Genomic DNA, 20,914 nt, shown 5'->3' with positions numbered 1-20,914 from the left:
AGGTATTCAGTTGTTCAATTTGAGTGCCATTAGTTGAATTGTTTTTGGCCAGTACAAGGTTGGTCATATATTGTGTTTTGGAAAAGTTAATTTTACGGCCTACATGTAATGACGGGCAAGGAATTTGAACAGGGACACTATTTAATGATAACAACAGATGAAGGAAAAATGTATAAATTTGAACAAATAGAGAGACTTGAATATTTAGGAACTGTATTTTTGAGTAAACCAACTACTCAATACAATACTCAGAAGCAAAAATATATCCAAAGCAGCTAATTTAAGAACATATAAAACTGTAAAAAGACCAATAGTTACGTATGCCTCAGAAACCTGGACTATGACAAAAACTGAGCAATCAGTATTACAAGTATGGGAAATAAAAATATTTCTAATGATATTTAAGGGTCATCTCTATACAAAAAGAAGAAGAAGAAGAAGAAGAAGAAGAAGAAGAAGAAGAAGAAGAAGAAGAAGAAGAAGAAGAAGAAGAAGAAGAAGAAGAACATATTTAAGGGCAGATGATAAACAATCAGTGGACACGAAGAACAATCAAAAAATTAGAAGACTTAGATAAGGAGCCTAATATAATTGCAGCAGTAAGAGCACTAAGACTTAGATGGTTAGGTTTAGAACATGTCGAAAGAATAACCCAAAGGAGACTGCCAAAAATCTTGTTAAGCGTTAAAATAGGTGGTAAAAAGAGAAAATTAAGATAATCATGAAGTTAATGACGACGGGAGGATCTCAATGTATAAGGAATTGAAACGAAAAAGCGAAGAACAGACAGGAAACGCGAAAGATTGTAAACCAATTCTTTTTCTTCTTCAGCCTGTTTGCATCCACTCCTGGACAAAGGCCTCCCCATGCCCCATGAGTTCTCCATTCTTCTCTGTTTTGTGCTATTTGCCTATTTGGTGCCATTTTCTCCCCATTTTTGCTTTGATGTCGTCGTCGTGCTAATATGCTCGCGTGGTCTCCAATGTACAATGTACCTTGTCCACTTTTCGATGTTCATTCGGTCTCCATTCCATAGTTCATAACAGGTAGAATACCCTTTTCTTAAGATTTATTGGTATCTTTTATTTATGTCAGCAATTATTCACGAAATTTTAAAGGATTATCAAAATAAAATAATAAAAGAAGTAAAATAAAAGTGTTTAGTTCTTAATATTTAAATTTAATACAGATATTTTATATTTTATTTATATATTTTCAATAAATATAATTTTTGTAAAAAATACTTACTGTTACTTACTTAAGAAAATACTCTAATATTTTTTGCATACTTTTGTTTAAGATATTTAATTGGTGATTGCGGCCCACGAAAAATTTCAAATTTTGAGAAATTACTCAGATTATCAAGAAGCTTTATCAAGGAGCTGTTATATACTTTATATTACACAATTAAAAATATAATTAATTTAAGTACACCATATTTACGAGCCCCTTTAATAAAAAATGGATATTAATTTCCGACTTACTTTGTAATTATGATGCAAAGTTTGTACTGGTAGACAACTTAAATTAGAATGTAATTTACAAATTATACAACCCTTGGCAAATGTCACCACAAACCAGTCTCTACATAAAGTAGAGTGAGGGGCCCTATCTAACTTGAAGAACTTCGTCAAACTCTTAATGTACCGTAATGTAATTTATTTCAGGAATGTATCTCTATATTCTTGTCGTTAAAACTCTCAGACATGATACTTTTAAGTTGAGGATATACGTCAGCATTGGATGGGGTAAGTGAAAGATTTATTATCTGAGTTAATACTTAAACAAATATTTGGACGCCTATAAAGTATTCAAATTACGCAGTAAGTACGCAGTAATTACGCTTTAAGCATATTTGACCAAAAAGGCATTTTATAATATAAAATTATAATGTTACTCGAAATATACAGCGTACCCTATGGCGTTTCTTATCTGATCTAGCACAAAAAGGCACTATTGTAATGGATATTTAAATTTATTTACAGCCCTCTAGCAATAGGGGAGAGTCGGCTAATGCTGCGCGTCGGGTAATTGTGCGCATCATTGTTTCTAATCTCCTATTTATTAAAATTGTAAAATACGCCAGTCAATGGAAGCAAGAATAGGATATTACCTCCGAATTCTATCCTAGTGCATGGATTTTAATGAAATTTTGAGAATAGCCTCTAGTTATCTCCTAATTCAAAGTCTACCCTATACCGATGTGCGCTTTTGTCTTGAGGGTGGTTCCCACCCCTTATCAGGGGTGGAAAATTTTTCGGTTAAAATAACTACGGAAGTGGCTATGGAACCTAATTCTAAGCAAAAACTGTTCTATATTTTTTTTTTGAAAACTCAATACTTTTTGAGTTATTCGTGGTTGAAAATTGGACATTTTCATTAAAAAATGACAACTTTTCGGACGGTTTCTTGCGAATATGTACCTTAAAAACTGCGCATCTCACTAAAAAAACTATATAAGACATTTTTGTAGCTTATAAGAAAACAAATAGATTCGTTCCTTCATAGATCTTCTAGTTATAATACAAAAAGAGATATTGTAGGTGAGAAGAGTTTGTTTTTATTTTTTGGTGCATGCTCAAATCGGTGTACCTATTCAACTTGAAATAAAAGAGAAACGGTCGATTTTAGGTGTATAATGCTACCAATACCTTTTGTAGTGCTTGAAAAGACCTTTAAAATGAACAATATTAAATGTCGATTATATTCAAACTAAGCGAGATATGCTGCAAAAAAATTGATAAATAATGTATTTTAAGAAAAAATGAGAAGTAAATTTAACCCCTCATCCACCAGAATTTAAATGCATCGTTTTCCTTCTACAATATCTTTTATTATAGTGTTGTTTCTATGTTGAAAAAGTTGAAATGTTGAAAAATAAGATCAAATTATAGAGCGCATTTTTAAATTTTCTTAAAAATCTTCTTTTTTCTCCCTGTAACTTGAAAAAAATAAGAGATACAGTAATGAAAAATAAAAACAAAATTTTTATCTAAAAAAACCCTACATTTTTGTTTGGTATCTTTTTTCGTATCTCTTGTCATTTTCAAGTTACATGCATGGAAAAAACGAGAGATTTTTAAGAAAATTTAAAAATGCGCTCTATAATTTGATCTTATTTTTTTTTTTTCAAAAACCATTCATTTTAGTTAATGAATTAAATTAATGAGGTAAAAATATACTTTCCATTTTTTTTTTAAATACATAAGGCATCAATATTTTGCAGCATCTCGCTGAGGTTGAATTTAATGGACATTTAATATTGCTCATTTTAAAAGTCTTTTCAAGCACTATAAAAGGTATTGGTAGCAATATACACCTAAAATCGATCGTTTCTCTGTTATTTTAAGTTGAATACACCGATTTTAGCATGTACAAAAAAACAAACTCTTCTCACCTACCATATCCCTTTTTGTATTATAACTAGAAGATTTATGAATGAACGAGTCTCTTTGTTTTTTTTTTATAAGCTACAAAAATATTTTATATAGTTTTTTTCGTTAGATACATAGTTTTTAAGGTATTCGCAAATAACCCTCGGAAAAGGTGTCATTTTTCAATAAAAATGGTCGATTTTCAATTGAATAACTCAAAAAGTATTGAGTTTAAAAAAAAATTATAGAGAACAGTTTTTGCTTAGAATTCGGTTCTCTAACCACCTCCGTGGTTATTTTAACCAAAAAATTTTCCGCCCCGAGAAGGGGTGGGAACTACCCCCAAGATAAAAGCGCACATCGGCATCGAGTAGACTTTGTTTCCTGATCTATTCCCTACTTACTCTGAGAATATCAAGTAAATCGATGTAGTAGGATGGAATTCGGAGCCAAATATCCTCATTGACTGCCTTAAAACTATATTGTTGCGTCATCTATTAGCAACTGCCAGATCTGTCCCACACAAACACAAACGAACGTCGGGGGATACTTTACCGGTTGGCAGTTATCGTTTACACGTTTTCGCGTTGTATGTTGTTGTTTGTGTATCTGAGAAAAGTAAACGGTACGTTTTTTTCTTGATAGAAATATTGTTTCAAAATTACATACAGTGCTAGTCAAAAGTCCGTACCCCCCGCTCGCATATTTTGAACGGTTATACCTACAATAGTGAAATTTGGAAGGGGGAAATTAACGGACGTAAGCTCAGAGACATGTTAACCGTAGACAACGCATACTGACCCAGCAAACAGGTTTGAGCCCAGTTACGTGATGATTACGTTAAATTTACGGCAAATTTCAACGAATACGTAACTCGGTGATTTATGACGGGAAAAAAACGTATTTCAGTGCCAAATCATTCACCTATATATTAGGGCTTCCTTTATACATGTTTGACATTAGAAATAATATAAAATCATAATGACGAGTATAGTACATGTTTTTTATAATAGGTGTGAATGTCGGTTACATCGCAAAGGTACGTTTATTTCACGTAATAATCACGAAACAGAAATAACTTCCTTTGGTTAAATTTTGAGAAATATTTTGGAAAACAAAATTTTACAACGGTGTTGGTTAAAAACGTATCGCTTGAATTTTTCTCACTGTATTTTATGGACGTCGAAAAATTAGATGTATTTCATGTAAAAGTAATGTAAATAATACCAATATTTAAACAAAAAGTTTATGATTTCGCTTTTAAAATCATTTAGCATAACTATTTCAATCCAACCTTGATTTGACGCTATTTTTTTCTTTAAAAGTATCACAGCAGGAGCTAAAATGATGAAAGTATCACAGTCGAGTCTAATTTTCAAATCGCGCGCGGTGATGACGTACTACCAAGCCTTTCTCCTCCTTTAAATACTATCACGTGACCACGGTACATGATTAACATAGTTGGTTCGAAAACTAAATTAATCGATTTGTCGAATAATAGATACGTTTCGATAGGATTATTATTTATATTATTCTGGATAGATTTTTAGTAAGACCAATTAGTTAATAGTAGAAGAAATTTAAAAACAAAAAGAAAATACGTAATACTATTAAAGTAAGTAGAATATAGTTTAACTGTAATTTACAAATAATCGATTTTTAAAATCTATGATCATAACCACTAATATCAGCTTCTCCTTCTCACAATAAAAAGTGAAAGTGAAACGTGATTTTATTTTAGGCGGGTTTATTTATAATAATGTCTTCCGTATTAACGTTTACCTCACTGCTCGAGGGTTGAAGTGCCGATGATGCAATTAGAAAAAAACAAGAGAGTGTCGAAGTGTCCTCCTAGAAATAAAAAGTGACCTGTGTACTGTGCCTGTGTTGTGTTTTGTGTTGGCAAATTTTTTAATGTGTCTTTAGGTCGGTACCATTTTTGGTTCATTATATTGTACAATAATTATACAAGACAAATGTTTTAAAGTCTCTAAATTCTACTAAATAAATACATTGTTAATACTTTATATTATGCTTGTTTTATTTATATCATATGATAATAATTACGTGATTCATAAGTTAATTAAGGTCGAATTATTTACGTGAACCTAGGACGTATCTTTCACGTGAATACTAATATAACATTCCCTAAAAGATACGTTAATCAACACGTATTTGCAACGTGAATTTCCCGAAACATTTTATTGCTAGTTAAGGTAAATAACATGTCTATTGAAGACGAGTTATTCACGTAATTTAAAGACGTATTTTCAATGTGACATTCCAACCAAATTTTCACGTGAAATTCACGTAAGCAATTTACGTATATTGGTGACAAATGTACAAAAAATTCACGTAATTAACACGTCGGTCTGTTTGCTGGGGAGCAAAAAGGCGTAACGCGCGGCAGTCGATCGGTGGTCTATCTATTTCTTTTTACTAAGCGATACCGCTCATATGACGGACAAAGATGGCTAGACCACTCAAAATGAATATTGACCAATGGCGTCCTTGATATCGGCGTTACACCTCGATGCACAGAGCAGCCCATAGCTAGCCTAATCTACAGGTTATTATATCTATGGACACTATATTTCTGCACTAAGGTAAAATTCAAGATACATGTATTAGACTTTGTATGTTTCTAGTCATAATAATAATCATCATCATCATCATCATTCTCTTTGCCTTATCCCTATGCGGGGTCGGCTTCCCTAAATGCATTTCTCCACACAATTCTATCTTGGGTCATATCAATGTTAATCCCCTTTACCAACATGTCCTGCCTTATCGTCTCCCCCCAGGTCTTCTTTGGTCTTCCTCTCCTACTCCTTCCAGGATTCTGCACTTCAGCTATTCTTCGTATTGGGTGATTAATGTCTCGACGTTGAACATAACCAAACCATCTCAACCTGTGCTCTTTCATTTTGGCATCAATTGGTACCACACCTAGACTTCCCCTAATATACTCATTTCTAATTTTATCCTTCTTTGTCACTCCGCTCATCCATCTAAGCATTCTCATTTCCGCCACATGCATTCGTTGTTCCTCTTTCTTTTTCACTGCCCAACATTCAGTTCCGTGCATCATAGCCGGTCTTATGGCTATTTTATAGAATTTTCCCTTCAGCTTCATTGGAATTTTTCTGTCACACAACACACCACTCGCTTCTTTCCACTTCATCCATCCAGCCCTAATTCTACTGCACGCATCTCCATCTATTTCTCCATTACTCTGTAATACCGATCCTAGGTACTTAAAACTATTGTTTTTCACAATCATTTCACCATCCAAAGATAACATTTTATTTGTAGTAACTCCATCTTTAAATGAACATTCCCAATACTCTGTTTTTGTCCTACTAAGTTTTAAACCTTTTTCCTCCAGAGCTTGTCTCCACTGTTCCAGTTTTTGTTCTAAGTCTCTTTCACTATTTCCTATTAAAACTACATCATCAGCATACATTAGGCACCATGGAATACTACCCTGTAGTTTCGTTGTTATCTGATCCAAAAATAATGAAAATAAATAAGGACTAAGCACCGAGCCTTGGTGCAATCCTACTTTCACCTGAAATATATCAGTCTCTCCCACACCTGTTCTAACACTAGTCGTTACTCCCTCATACATATCTCTCACAATCTTTACATATTCGCCATAGGTGTAACCAGGGGGGGGAGGGTTTTTGGGGGTTGTAACCCCCCCCCCCATTGGGATGTACTTTGAGCTCTATACGCTTAACACAATAGCCCTCAGAGACCTTCCAGTAGTTGTAACCCCCCCTTTCAAGTAGTTGTAACCCCTCCCTTATGAGCATCCTGGTTACGCCTATGATATTCGCCAGGGACTCCTTTCTTATTGAGTGCCCACCACAGAATCTCTCGAGGAACTCTATCATATGCTTTCTCAAAATCAATGAATACCATATGAGAGTTGGTCTCTTTATTCCTGTATTTTTCCATCAGTTGCCTTACAATGAAAATTGCATCTGTTGTTGATCTGCCCTGCATAAAGCCAAATTGATTATCGGATATTTCGGTTTCTTCACGTATCCGTCTATCAATTACTCTCTCCCATAATAATCTAGTCATAATAATAATATAGGCAGTTATTCAAAATTTTCTTAACTTCTGACCTAATACTGCTAACCAATTTCAGGTGCTCCATTGATCATCGTCATTTTATGGTCTGTAATCAAGGGGCTTGTAACTATAAAGGATAGCAATGTAAGTATGTATATTTTTTATATTCTAATTGTTATTGTATTATCTTCCAACTATATAAAGTACCTATTGATAAGATTTTAATTCATTACATTTTGATATTGTTGCAGTGTTTTTGGCTACAAAACGATCTACTAGACTGGATTTACCTTTCTCCACCTCTACTAGTTATTTGTCTAAACCTAGTGTTCCTCGTCCAGATAATGTGGGTACTCATTACAAAGCTTCGTTCCTCTCCTACAGTAGAGCATAAACAGCACTACAAAGCAGCTAGAGCTTTGCTAGTACTCATGCCCCTGTTGGGAGTTACATGGGCAGTCACCATTTACGTACCTGCCGGGACGATAAACACCAAGTTGTTCGAATACATACAGACAGTTCTGCTATCAACACAAGTAAGTAGTTTAAAAAAAATACTAGATTTGTTGTAAAAGGTATATTTTAAAATACCCTAAATAAAGGTCACGTAAAGACAAAACGTTTTCGGATTAAGAAATACATCATCAGTGTTCTAAAAGCCAAAAAAATAGCATGCCTGAGCCACCAAAATGTATTGGGTAAATACCCTTTAAATGTAAACAATTATGTTGTGTTACATATTTATATAAAATTTAAATTATGTTCTACATATGCCTGGATGTTACCCAGAGCAACACAGGGCTCTTCCCACGTGGTTGGATTTTTTTTGAGAAAACCTCACATATTGGATTTCAATGGCCAATCTGAGTTAAGTGCGCTTTGTACTTAAAAAATCTGAAAGAATGTACCTACTAACAAAATTAGACAAGTACAAACAAATTTTAAATGTAGGAAACAGAAGGAATTAAAAAAAAACAAAAACAGATATGTGCAGTTGTCTGTTAAGAAAAAATAATATTTTATCTTTTACAATACTCTATACCCTGTTTTTAAACTAGGAGGAGCAAATTCATTTAAATTTTATATAAATATGTAACACAACATAATCGTTTACATTTAAAGAGTTTTTATAGTCGAGGAAATGAAGCTGAAAAAATGGCAAAACCTCGCAATTTTTTCGTCCAGCATTGATTTGTACAAAAATTTGGGTTTAGGCTCATTACACCCTCTAGTTTATTTTCTATATTGAGCCGTTGTACGCTTTTGGTTTTTTAAGGGTGAAAACTACCCCTAATTGTATAAAATTATAAAATAACATTTTAAACTTTAATATTGTCAACATTTGGTGCTTATTAGTTACATAATGATTGATTTATGCTTTAAGATATACTATCATAATATCTTAACCCTTAAAACCACCCTTTTTGGAGATATATATAAAAAATTTACTTATCCTAAAAGAATAATTTCGTCTTGCATCGATTTACATATGAATTTGGGATTAGGATCATCTCACCCTGTACTTCATATTCTATATCATGCTTAAGGGCGTTGAATATTTTTAGGGATGTAAACTACCCCTTATTGTCAAAAATTATATAAAAACATTGTAAACTTTAATACGGGTAAAATTTGGTTTTGATTGGTTAAATAATGATTGTTTTATACTTTAGGATATATCATAATATTTCAACCCTTAAAAACCACCCTTAATAACATTACAGTTTTTATAAGTAGATATTTTAATAGACCTATACAGAAAAAAAAAGTAGAATTAAAGAATTACAAAAACATTTATTTACACAAAAATACGAATTTACAAATATGTAAAAATACAAATACAAATAGTTTTTTAGTCATCTTCCAGTATACGAACCGGTTCTGTGGTATTATACATACATTGAAAATTATCCATAAGCGGACTATCCGAATTTTTCGAAAAAAAAAAATTGTTTTATAAACATAGCTCGTTCATTTTTGACGATAAAAAGTTTTTTCAAAAACGACTTTGTAGGATTTTTGAAGAGTTATAAGACTGTGTAAACTAAATTCCGTAAGATCCCTTAGTTTTTAATTAGGGTGGGTTTAAAGGGCTCGAATAAGGGGGTGTTTGCTCGTAAATAGACGTTTTAAACAGCTATATCTCTCTAACTGTTCACTGTAATGAAAATATATGCACAGGAGAATTTTAGTTATTAAAAAAGCTACAATTTACTAATTTATCATTTTTTTCGTATCTCCAGTATTTTCGGAGATATTTTGAAGTAAAATGCTAAAAATGGGAAATTCCAAAAAATTAATTTTTCCAATTTTTCTAAAATTAGGCCTTTTAAATAGGTCAAACTTCTTAAGTGTATTGATAATACAAATATAAAAGGAATTACAGAAAGGTAAAGACCAATTTTTGATTAGGAGGGTAGTTACAGGGTTGTTTTCACTAATTTTTTCATAGAGAAAAGCAGGTACCGACATTTTTTTGATCATAAGTCGCTTAGTTTTTAGGCTAGAAACTTTTTATTATTATTTTTTGAAAGGGTTAACTGTATACTTGAAAAAATATTATTTAAGTTTTCCTCGAAAAATGCAAAGTTATTCCGTTATTTTACTTTGAATATTTCAAATTATGCATTTGACGAAAAAAGCTAACTTTTAACATGCCGTATCTCGGTTTGTGTTGGTCATAAAGATATTACAGAAAAAGAATTAGGTTTTTGTTACTAAAAGATATAATTTTGATATTTACAGTTTTTTTATTAAATACATATTTTTCGAGGTATTCTCAAAAAACCCTCTAAAAAAGTCGATTTTTTCATCGAAAAACTGTTACTTTCAAGCGCGAATAACTCGAAAAATATTAGTTTTACGAAGAAAATGTAAAAAACATTTATTTGTTAGAATGACTTTTTACATCGATTTACATGGTTAAAATGCAATAAAAAATTCCCGCCCCCGAGATGGGGTGGCAACCACCCCCAAGGTTTTAGCGTAGAGCGGCATGATATAGAAAATGATCCTTGGACTATTCCCTACCTTCTGTGAAAATTTCAAGTACATCCATGCTGGACGAAAAAATTGCCAGCCAAAATGCTTCATTTCCTCGACTATTACCCAATACATTTTGGTGGCTCAGGCATGCTATTTTTTGGCTTTTAGAACACTGATGATGGATTTCTTAATCCGAAAACGTTTTGTATTATTTTGGCCCTTTTTAGGGTATTTTAAAATATACCTTTTACAACAAATCTAGTATTTTTGTGATTTATGGTATACAGCCAGCTACAGGAAGTTTATTTTCCTCGTGGATTAAGTAGTTTAAATCCTTTTATAATCAGAAAGTGTACATGTTTCGACGTTTCACGTCTTATCAGGGAGACTTGTGGCAGCTCGAATTGAAATTAAAATTGTTGCTATTTATCTACTTATATATGGCTGTTATGCAAAACAACAACGCAACAAAATGTAAAGACCGCCGACTGACAAGTCTGATGAGCCATTCCTTAAAATGATTCCTTAAAGTTCTTTACTACAGAATCTCCATAAAATGTGATAAGGTTATTGGTTGCTCACAATTTGGATTTAGGAAAGGCCTGGGTACAAGTAAAGCACTAGTTGCAACCTAGGTGCTAGCCCAGAACTGCTACGATCAACGGAAAGATGTAGTGATGTGCTTTATAGATTATGAAAAAGCGTTCGATAGAGTACAACATCATAAACTCGTACATATAGTGAAGCAACTCGACATAGGTCAAAAAAACATTCGTTGCATAGAAGCTCTTTACTGGAATCAAACAGCTGTCGTCAAGGTGGATAACGAAACATCGCAAGCTCAAAAAATTATCAGAGGTGTAAGACAGGGATGCATTCTCTACCTACTACTGTTCAATTTATATTCAGAAAGTATCTTTCAGGAAGCTCTTGAAGAATGCGAAAGCGACATTAAAGTAAGTGGTACCTGGGTCAATAATATACGACGTGCGGATGACTCTGTTTTATTAGCGGACAATATAGAAGACCTCCAAAACCTTCTTAATAAAATTGGAGAACACAGCAAGAACGACTTAGCATCAACATAAAAAAGACAAAGTTCCATATAATCAGCCGTCAATTTTGTCAACATAAAAATGCAAGACTGGCATATAACAATCAAGATGTAGAGCGCGTAAGAAAATTTAAGTACCTGGGAACCTGGCTATGTGAAGACTGGATGTCTCACATGGAAATTAAATTTCGGATAGAAAGGGCCAGAAGCGCATTCATAAAATTCAGAAACGTCTTTACGAGCTCTGACTTTGACCTGAACCTAAGACTAAGATTAACGAAATGCTATATACGGTCGGTGCACCTATATGGCATGGAAGGATGGACTTTAAAAATAAGCACCAGTGGCGACTGGTTAGGGTCGGCAGTGCCGACCCACACATTTATGGACACATTATAGATTTTTTTAAATATATAAGTTATATATAAGTAAATTTTATTCATTGTTTTTAAAAGAATTCGATCGATCCGATACGTTAAGTGATCCCTGTGCGCTGTGCGTAAGAGACTTTTCAAATTAATGATCCTAGCCATGCACCCGATTGCGATTGTGTGGATTGTGTGGAGCATTAATTTGGACGTTGAGAGCTGACTCATATTTGTTTGCAGAAATTGCTTGAAAATAACTCATATAATAATATTTGAGTTATGCTCCCACTCAAAAAGGTGCGGAACATTGTTTAAATAATCAAATTTCAAAAAATGAAGGAAAAATTCGATTTTTTTCTTCATTTTTTGATTATAACTTTAAAAGTATTCATTTTCGAGAAAAGTTGCACTGACATAAAAGTTGCGTAATTAAATTTGCTACGATATAGAGTCAGTTAAAAATTTTAAAAATTGTCACCCTTGTTGCAAAATAGCAATAATTGCGAGAAAATCATAAAAAACAAGTATTCGCATTTTACGTTTTCGTTTATGCTACACTTAGGACCTTCATAATTTTACCCAGAAAAACTATATCATATAATAAAACAATACTGTGAATTTCATTAGGATCGGTTCAATAGATTTTGCAAGATAAATTTTGCAATCCCGATTTCGCAAAAAAATTCATTTTTTCAAAATGTTGCAGAACTGAAAATAAAGCAGTAATCAAGTTGAATTTATTCTTACGTACAGAAGAATACTGTACCATTCTTCTATATGTAAAAAATTCAACTTGCTATCTGCTTTATTGTCAGTACTGCAACATTTTGAAAAAATTAATTTTTTTTTGCAAAAGCTGGATTGCAAAATTTATTTTGCAAAATGTATTGAATCGATCTTAATGAAATTTACAGTATTGTTTTATTATATCATAAAGGTTTTCTGGTTAAAATATGAAGGTCTTAAGTGTAGCATAAATGGTTTAAAAACGTAAAATGCGAATACTTATTTTTTGTTTTTTTTCGAAATTATTGCTGTTTTGCAACAAGGATGACACTGTTTAAAATTTTTAACCAATCCTATATTGTAGTAAATTTAATAATGCAACTTTTATGTCAGTGTAACGTTTCTCAGAAGTGAATACTTTGAAAGTTAAAATCAAAAAACGAAGAAAAAAATCGAAGTTTTTCTTCATTTTTTGACATTTTGATTATTTAAACAATGTTTCGGATCTTTTTGAGTGGAAGGATAACTCAATTATTATTTCCAAAGAATTTTCAAAATATCTATGAGACAAGTTCATTAAAAATTATCCATCATTCTTTGATCAAATAAAATAAGAAAATGGATTAACAGTTTTATATGCTGATCTAAATATTTTCGGAAGGTGGGATAAGTTACAAAATATGTTTAATTTTATATACTGCAATTCATTAGGTATAACAAACTGTTCCCGAAATTAATAAATTATTGTGCTCAAATGTGGGCCAATTCTGCCTCAAATGAGCGGGATTTCTCTTGTCTCAAAAAAGTCAAAACCTATTGTCGAAACATCATGAAACAAGAGAGAATGTCAAACTTGTCTCAAGTGTCAATAGAAAAAAACTTTTAACGCCTCTCCAAAACAATAATAAATTTTACAATGACGTTATAACCCATTTTACTACTTCGAAACAACATAGACTAGAGTTAATTTATAAACAGGTTTAGGTTCTAAATTTATAGGAAAAACAAAAAAAACAAAAAAAAATAAAAAACAAACACCAAAAATCTTCTATGAAATTGAAGCCTTTTAATTAGATGACATACCTATCTGAGGAGACAAAACCTTGCCGAGCCTGTCCCTAAAGCCACGAGCCGCCACTGATAAGCACAATGAATAAGCTAGAGGAATTTGAAATGTGTATTTATCGACGAATCCCTAAGTTTCCTGGACCGCACGAATAACAAATGAAGAAATCCTGAGAGGAATTGGTACAGAACGACAACTACTAAGCACAATTAAACAGAGAAAACGGCATACCTGGGCCACTTAATTAGAAACGAAAGATACCAATTTCTGTAAACCTTAGTTAAAGGAACGATCGAAGAAAGAAGCGGAGTGGGCAGAAAGAAAATATCATGACTCCGTAATCTCAAACAATGGATAGGGCTAAGAAACATAGGACACCTAATATGGATAGAGAAAAATGGTCAAACGTGATCGCGAACATCTATTAGTGGATTGCATAAGAAGAAGATATGATTGTTATAGTAACATGACATATTTGAGTACGCTAGTAGCGGCCTCTATATGCAGCTACAAAAAGAAAACTTTTATAGCACTTTGAGTACCTTAGTACCTACTACTACGGAGTACTTAACATGCTTTAAAAGCAGAATCATTCATTCCACAATTATGGGCCCCGATCGAGACTTTATATCGACACTTTAAAACAACACATTTGGAAAAGAAATCCTATACCTATGACACTGGGAGGACGAAGGATTGCAGCACAAAATATTGGTCTTCACATGATAATTTCAAAATATTTTATATTTTTGTCCATGAGTGTATAATTACCTGTAATCCACTCAGTGCCGGATTTAGGGTATTTGCGGCCCTAGGCCAAATTACCCCGAGAGGCCCCCGATAACTTCACGATTATGTAATTAAAGCATAAAGCACATTTCATATTACTACATAACGTTTATTTTAATTTAACTTTTTAAAATTGGTACAACAAACAAAGCATAACATAAATGAATAGAAATGCCACTAATGTTCTATTTGAATACGGTACATAAATAGATTGAAATGCTGTATTCGCTAATTAAATAATCTTGGTTTACAAATTTGGCTAAAACCCCAAAACAGCTCTACCAACAATTTCTATTTTTATAGAAAATATATAATTCAAAAATTTAGCAAACAGTTTTTCACGAATGAGTTTCAGATACACCAAAAGTGTATTCCTCGGAGGCTTGGTAAATTGGTAATGATTAATAATAATGGTTATGATGAGGTTCTCTTTCTTCATCAAATAAGCCTTTGAACTGTACCTACACACTCTTCTCCAAAGTCACCGTCTATGTCGATTCGATACTTTTTAGCCAAAATAGAAGCTTTTCCCCTGATTTCTTCATTGGAAATTGACGATTTGTTTAAAAATCCAAATTCTTCATTAAGGCTGAAATAAACTTCGGACCTTTTATTCAATTCTGAATAAAGCCTGTCAATTACAACATTGAATGTATTAATCTTTAAGTCTTCTTTGCCATTAAAGTGGGGTTCAGTGGATTCATCTTCTTTGTCTTCGCCAGGGAGAGCTTGTATTTTCGGTCGTCTTTTTATTTCAAGAATATAGGTTTCATTTTTAGACAACTCTTTTCCTCTTTTTTCATAGGAATCAAAGTTGTCTCTCAGACTCAACACTTTCCTTTAGGGATTTGTACCTACATGTTGCAAGTCACATTCAAGTCTGTAGCAGTCTTTTGCAATGTTTTGCTACTCTTATCAAAACGTTGTAAAATATCGTACCACATGTTTAGTAGAATAGCATTCTCTAATTTGAAAAATTGTTTACTGATTCCATTAGCTTCAGCTCGGCTCAAATTTGTTTCCCCTGTATCGGCTGATATTTTTTTAATTGCATCGTAGTAGCTCCAGTAGTACTAAAATAGCTTTTACACCATCTTGTAACGTGTACTCTTTTTGGAAGGAGTTTCTTTTCGTTATTGCTATTTTTGACAATGTTTTCCAACACGGCCCATCTTGAAGTAGATGCACTCATGAAAACGTAAAACTCTTGAATAAACGTTAATTTTTTATTTATTTATAAATTTTAATAATAATAATTGTATATAAGTATTAATAAGCGGTAATATTTATTTTTGATATGATTAATTTTGGAAAATAAAAATTACAGTCGGAAAAATGAAAGAATACCCATGAACGAACATATAAAACACGCTGTATTTCCCTGTCACCGTGTCACAAAGAAAATTGCCCAGCGCAAGTACATGTAATAATAACTATTACATGTACTTGCGCTGGCCAATTTTTTGTGTGACACGGTGACAGGAAAATACAGCGTGTTTTATATGTTCGTTCATGGGTATTCTTTCATTTTTCCTACTGTAAATTTTTTTACCAAAAAAGTTTTTTTACAAAGAGCTGCGGCCCCCTTTTGCTTGCGGCCCTAGGCCGCGGCCTAGTCGGCCTAGTGGTAAATCCGGTCCACTGCCAACAAAATACTTTTAAACAGCTGATATTGTACGAGAAAACAGTTTCAAAATGCTCTATACTATACTTAATTTAGTATAATCTAGCAGGAACCACACAAACACAGAAGAGGAAATGTTGCGTAGTTGTTTGTTGACAAATGAAACTTATTTATTAACCCCACGCATTCTTAATATCGAATATGAACCACAGCACGTTCTGGTGTGTATATTGTGCTCAAACTGATTATCGTCATGCAAAGACGACTCTAATTTATATCAAGATTTGCCTCAAGACCTATATCCGTCTAAAATCCTTACAATTTATCTCTTCGTTTCAGGCGCGGATCCAAGGGGGGTCAATGGGGTCAATTGCCCCCTCCTTGAGACTTCGCCTGGTGTCGCCTTTTTTTAAGAAAGAGATAATTACGATTGAAAATAAATAGAGTTTTTTGTCCTGTTGACAACTGAATAACGGAATGAAACATAAAACAGAATTCCTTCTCCAAAGTACGTGTTCTCGGTCTTACTGTATGGTGTCGAGTCTTGGACTGTGAATAAAATCGATCTACTTACCTAAATCGTCTTGAGGCTTTCGAAATGTGGTTCTATAGAAGAATTTTAAAAGTATTTTGGGTGAAGAAGATTCGAAACTCCACAATACTAAAACGTCTCAGCAAGACTACTGAGATTATAGAAGGCATCAAGAAGAGAAAAGTGGAGTATTTTGGACATGTAATGAGAAGTTAAAAATATAGGTTGCTACAAAATGTTATGCAAGTGAAAATAGAAGGCAAAAGCATCCAGGACGAAAAAGCACTTCGTGGTTGATTTAGGGTGGCAGTGAATAAAATTAAGATAGCTATAGTAGTAACCAACGTTCTGAAAGGACATGGTACATGAAGAAAAATAAAGTAACAGCCCATACCGAAAAAGAATCCTGCGTACGCGAGTGACGAGAAATTTTTTTTTCATTGCCCCCTCCTTGCAAGGTTGCTGGATCCGCCGTTGCTTCGTTTGATTTATAGTCCAGGGCGCATCTGTTTTGATATGGACGTTGAGAGGTGACTCATATTTTTTTGCAGAAATGGCTTGGAATTAACTCATATAATAATAATTGAGTTATCCTTCCACTCAAAAAGGTCCGGAACATTATTTAAATAATCAAAATGTCAAAAAATGAAGGAAAAATTCGATTTTATTCTTCGTATTTTGATTATGTATGTATACACCGTTCTTAGGCGTCAACGCCCTTCGGTAGGGATCTATGGAGGAGTATCACCAAGCCGGAAGCCCTTATTCCTTCCCGTACCGCTCCTCCATAGGCCGATCAGACACGCCAGTTTATTCCAGACCAAGCCGTAGACTCTATTGAGTTTTATACTACGGCGTTGGCCTTTTATAAATTTCATGACCTAGCTGAGGCTCGAACCAGCGACCGCAAATCGCAAATCCACTAAACTTGTCGATCGACTGAGCCCCAGCTAACTGGACCGTCAAGACCGACTATTTTGATTATAACTTTAAAAATATTAATTTCCGAGGAAAGTTGCACTAACATAAAAGTTGCGCAATTAAATTTCCTACAGTATAGGATTGGTTAAAAATTTTAAAAATTGTCACCCTTGTTGCAAAATAGCAATAATTGCAAAAAAACCATAAGAAAACAAGTATTCGCATTTACGTTTTTCAACCATTTATGCTACCCTTAAGACCTTCATATTTAACCCAGAAAAACTTTATGATATAGTAAAAGAATACTGTAAATTTCGTTAAGATCGGTTCATCAGATTTTGCAAAATAAATATTGCAATCCAGCTTTCGCAAAAAATGCATTTTTTCAAAATGTTGCAGAACTGAAAACAAAGCAGACAGCAAGTTGAATTTTTTTTGCATATAGAAGAATACTGTACCTTTCATTTTCAATTTGCAAAATTAAAATCGGTTAACTACCACGGCTTCAGAATTTTTTTAAATAAACACTAATTTTGGGTGCTACACGCAGGACAGCGGATACGTTTGCTCAGATTGGGCATTCCAATGACCTTTCAAAAATTATCGAATATTGCGGCTACCGAATATTGCGAATTTTTATCTAATATATTATTTTCTTACTATATATTTTGTTGTATTTTAATATTTTAATTCCACAAAAATTAAACTAATTTGAATATTGTTTGTGAAATATTGTTTAAACATTTGCATATGTTTAAAAATAATAGACTTTTATTCTCTAAATTAAAATATATGAACAAAGAAAGTTTTTGCTAAAAAAAGTATTATTTCAAAGGACAGAGTATGTGTTTTTATTTTGCAATAAACAAATTTATTTATTTATATCGAAATGTACTAAAAATTAAAATTTATCAATTATTATCAAAGGTCGCTGGAATGCCCAATCAGAGCAAACGTATCTGCTGTCCTGCGCGTAGCACCAAAAATTAATGTTTATGTAAAAAAATTCCTGACGCCGTGGTATTTAACCGATTTTAATTTTGCAAATTGCAAATGAAAGGTACAGTATTCTTTTATACGCAAAAAAATTCTTAACCACAAATTTTTAACCTGTTCAACAATTAAAACTTCCCCAGTTACAGTGTTAAGCTATGTGTAGAGACCGTTAAGCTATTAACAAATTTTCAGCTGGCTATTAATCAACTTTTTTTTTGGTACGCAGGATCAAGGTCTAATTGCAACCCGTTTAAGTCAATTACTCAATATAACTCTCATCTGAGTATCTGATGGTATTTATCAGTTTTCCATTAATTTTTAGACCAGATTTCAAGTTATGCAAAGTACTTTTAAAGATTCTGTCTGAATATCAAATAAACAACAGTGACAGCACACAACCCTGTCTGACTCCCTTTAGAAACTTACATTCCTGTGTCGATTTACCATTAATATAAATGGTTGCTGTTTCACACCAACATGATTTTTCAATGATCCTGACGTCGCGTCGGGGCTGTTAACACATTCGCTGCCGATCACGCACCAGCGCGTGATGTGGTTACTTCAATTAGGTACCGTTCACGCGCCAGCGAGTGATAGAGTGACTTCAGTCAGGTGCCGTTCAACAAAATAGATCCTAACCGAATTCCATCCTCTTTGATAGGCAGCGAATGTGTTTAGTCCTTTATCTCTTAATAGTTTAGTTAAATTATCCAGTGGCGGATCCAGGCAGGGGAGATGGGGGCGATCGGCCTCCCTCTCAAACCAAGTAATTTAATTTTTTTTAATTACATATAAAGATTATATAAACATTAATTTATTTTTATCGAAATTTAGCCAATTTGTCCCCCCTCTTAACGATGCTGGATCCGCCACTGAAATTATCGCGATGTACTGTATCAAATGCCTTTTCATAATTATTAAAAACCGGAAAAGATATTTTTTCGTTGATCTCGACATTTCTGTAGAAAAACATTCATTGCAGAAATACCTGTTTTATCGGTAAGAAGCTGTCCTTTTGGATGACATTTATTGAAATTTACAAGTTATGATGTTGAATAATCAGCTCAATTAGATTAATATGACAAATTAATGAAAATGTTGTATTAATTAACGAAATTCCAGTACATACTTTGAGTTTTTGTACAAAATGTTTAAATGAAAATTACTCGACAATGCGAGTTAACTTTCAAAAGTGGTTAACACTAATATAGTCAGCGTCCTCTAACTCTAATTTGATTTACGCAATAGCTCTGCAACTGGACGTATTTTCCAAGTAGTACAGTGTGATAATTAAATTAAACAGTAGCGGCTTGTCAAAGGATAAGGGAAGTTTAGCCTCCCCGTAAATTTTTTACACACGCTACACTGTTTTGTTTATTTTGAGTCGCGAAAAACAAAAAGCACTCTTACTATTATACAAAGTGTAAATTCCAGACTATCACTATATTTCCGTACGCACGGAGCATTAGCATTGGAACGCATGACTGCGGTCTCAGTTTTTTCATTATTTTTGTAGTCAGGCCCCTAAAATGAGTTGTCCCAACATGCATATGGGAGGCTAGCGGTCGGATAGCCTCACTTGCTAATGCTCTGCGCGAAGCTAGGACAAATAATCCCCGGACAAATAATCCCGGACAAAGAATTCCCACAAATTATCCCTGGACAAAAAATCCCGGGACAAATAATCCCCGGACAAATAATCCCCACAAATTTTTTTGGACAAAATATCCCCACAAAGTATCCCGGACAAAAAATCCCCAAGAAATATTTGCTGTCGAATAGTTCTCTAAAAGTTTTCCCGAAATTTTACCAAAGTTCGAATTCCAATTCCATGCTGAACTTCAAAATTTACATGGCAGAAGAGTGTGAGTTTTTTTCAAAAATCGTGGAAGATAACATCTATGGGGAATGAGCTAAGGACCCGTTCCCATGACAGTCGCATGTCGCATATCGCACGTTTTGATAACGCGCGATTACAACTACATACCTACATACATTTTACTTGAGACCGTTCACATGCCAACGCGCGTTTTAATGACTTTAAACGCGCGTTAGCATGTGAACAGTCTTCAGTAAAATGTATGTAGTTGTAATCGCGCGTTATCAAAACACGCGTTAAGCGCCTGTCATGAGAACGGGGCCTTAGCTCATTTCCCATATCTTCGACGATTTTTGAAAAAACTCACTCTTTTGTCATGTAAAATTTGAAGTTTTCACCCACAACACTCTTATGGAAAAGTGGTCCCGGTCAAATTTGATGAAAGTTTGGTCAATGATATTTCTTGATGTGTAGATTAAAAAAGTCCATGGCACCTGGGTCTGAATAACTACTATTCTCGAGTTACAGCCTTCTGAAGTTATTGGATTCGGGTGCTCGGTTTACGTTAAATGCACTA

At 33.5% G+C, this 20,914-nt stretch overlaps 1 protein-coding gene across 2 annotated transcripts in view; it reads left to right on the top strand.

Moving 5' to 3' along the window:
* Positions 1-20,914, top strand: part of LOC114332568 (diuretic hormone receptor) — a 70,833-nt gene that overhangs the window by 38,050 nt on the left and 11,869 nt on the right. For both annotated transcript variants that reach the window (XM_028282401.2, XM_028282393.2), the window contains exons 6-8: positions 1,668-1,748; positions 7,534-7,601; positions 7,709-7,993. In XM_028282401.2, the coding sequence (XP_028138202.1) occupies positions 1,668-1,748; positions 7,534-7,601; positions 7,709-7,993 (434 nt within the window). The remainder of the gene's footprint in view (positions 1-1,667; positions 1,749-7,533; positions 7,602-7,708; positions 7,994-20,914) is intronic.

This window comes from Diabrotica virgifera, chromosome 5 (assembly GCF_917563875.1).
Source record: "Diabrotica virgifera virgifera chromosome 5, PGI_DIABVI_V3a".
In the NCBI taxonomy this organism is placed as follows: domain Eukaryota; kingdom Metazoa; phylum Arthropoda; class Insecta; order Coleoptera; family Chrysomelidae; genus Diabrotica; species Diabrotica virgifera.
The sequence above is the reverse complement of the archived record's forward strand: the minus strand, read 5'-3'. Positions and strand labels throughout refer to the sequence as shown.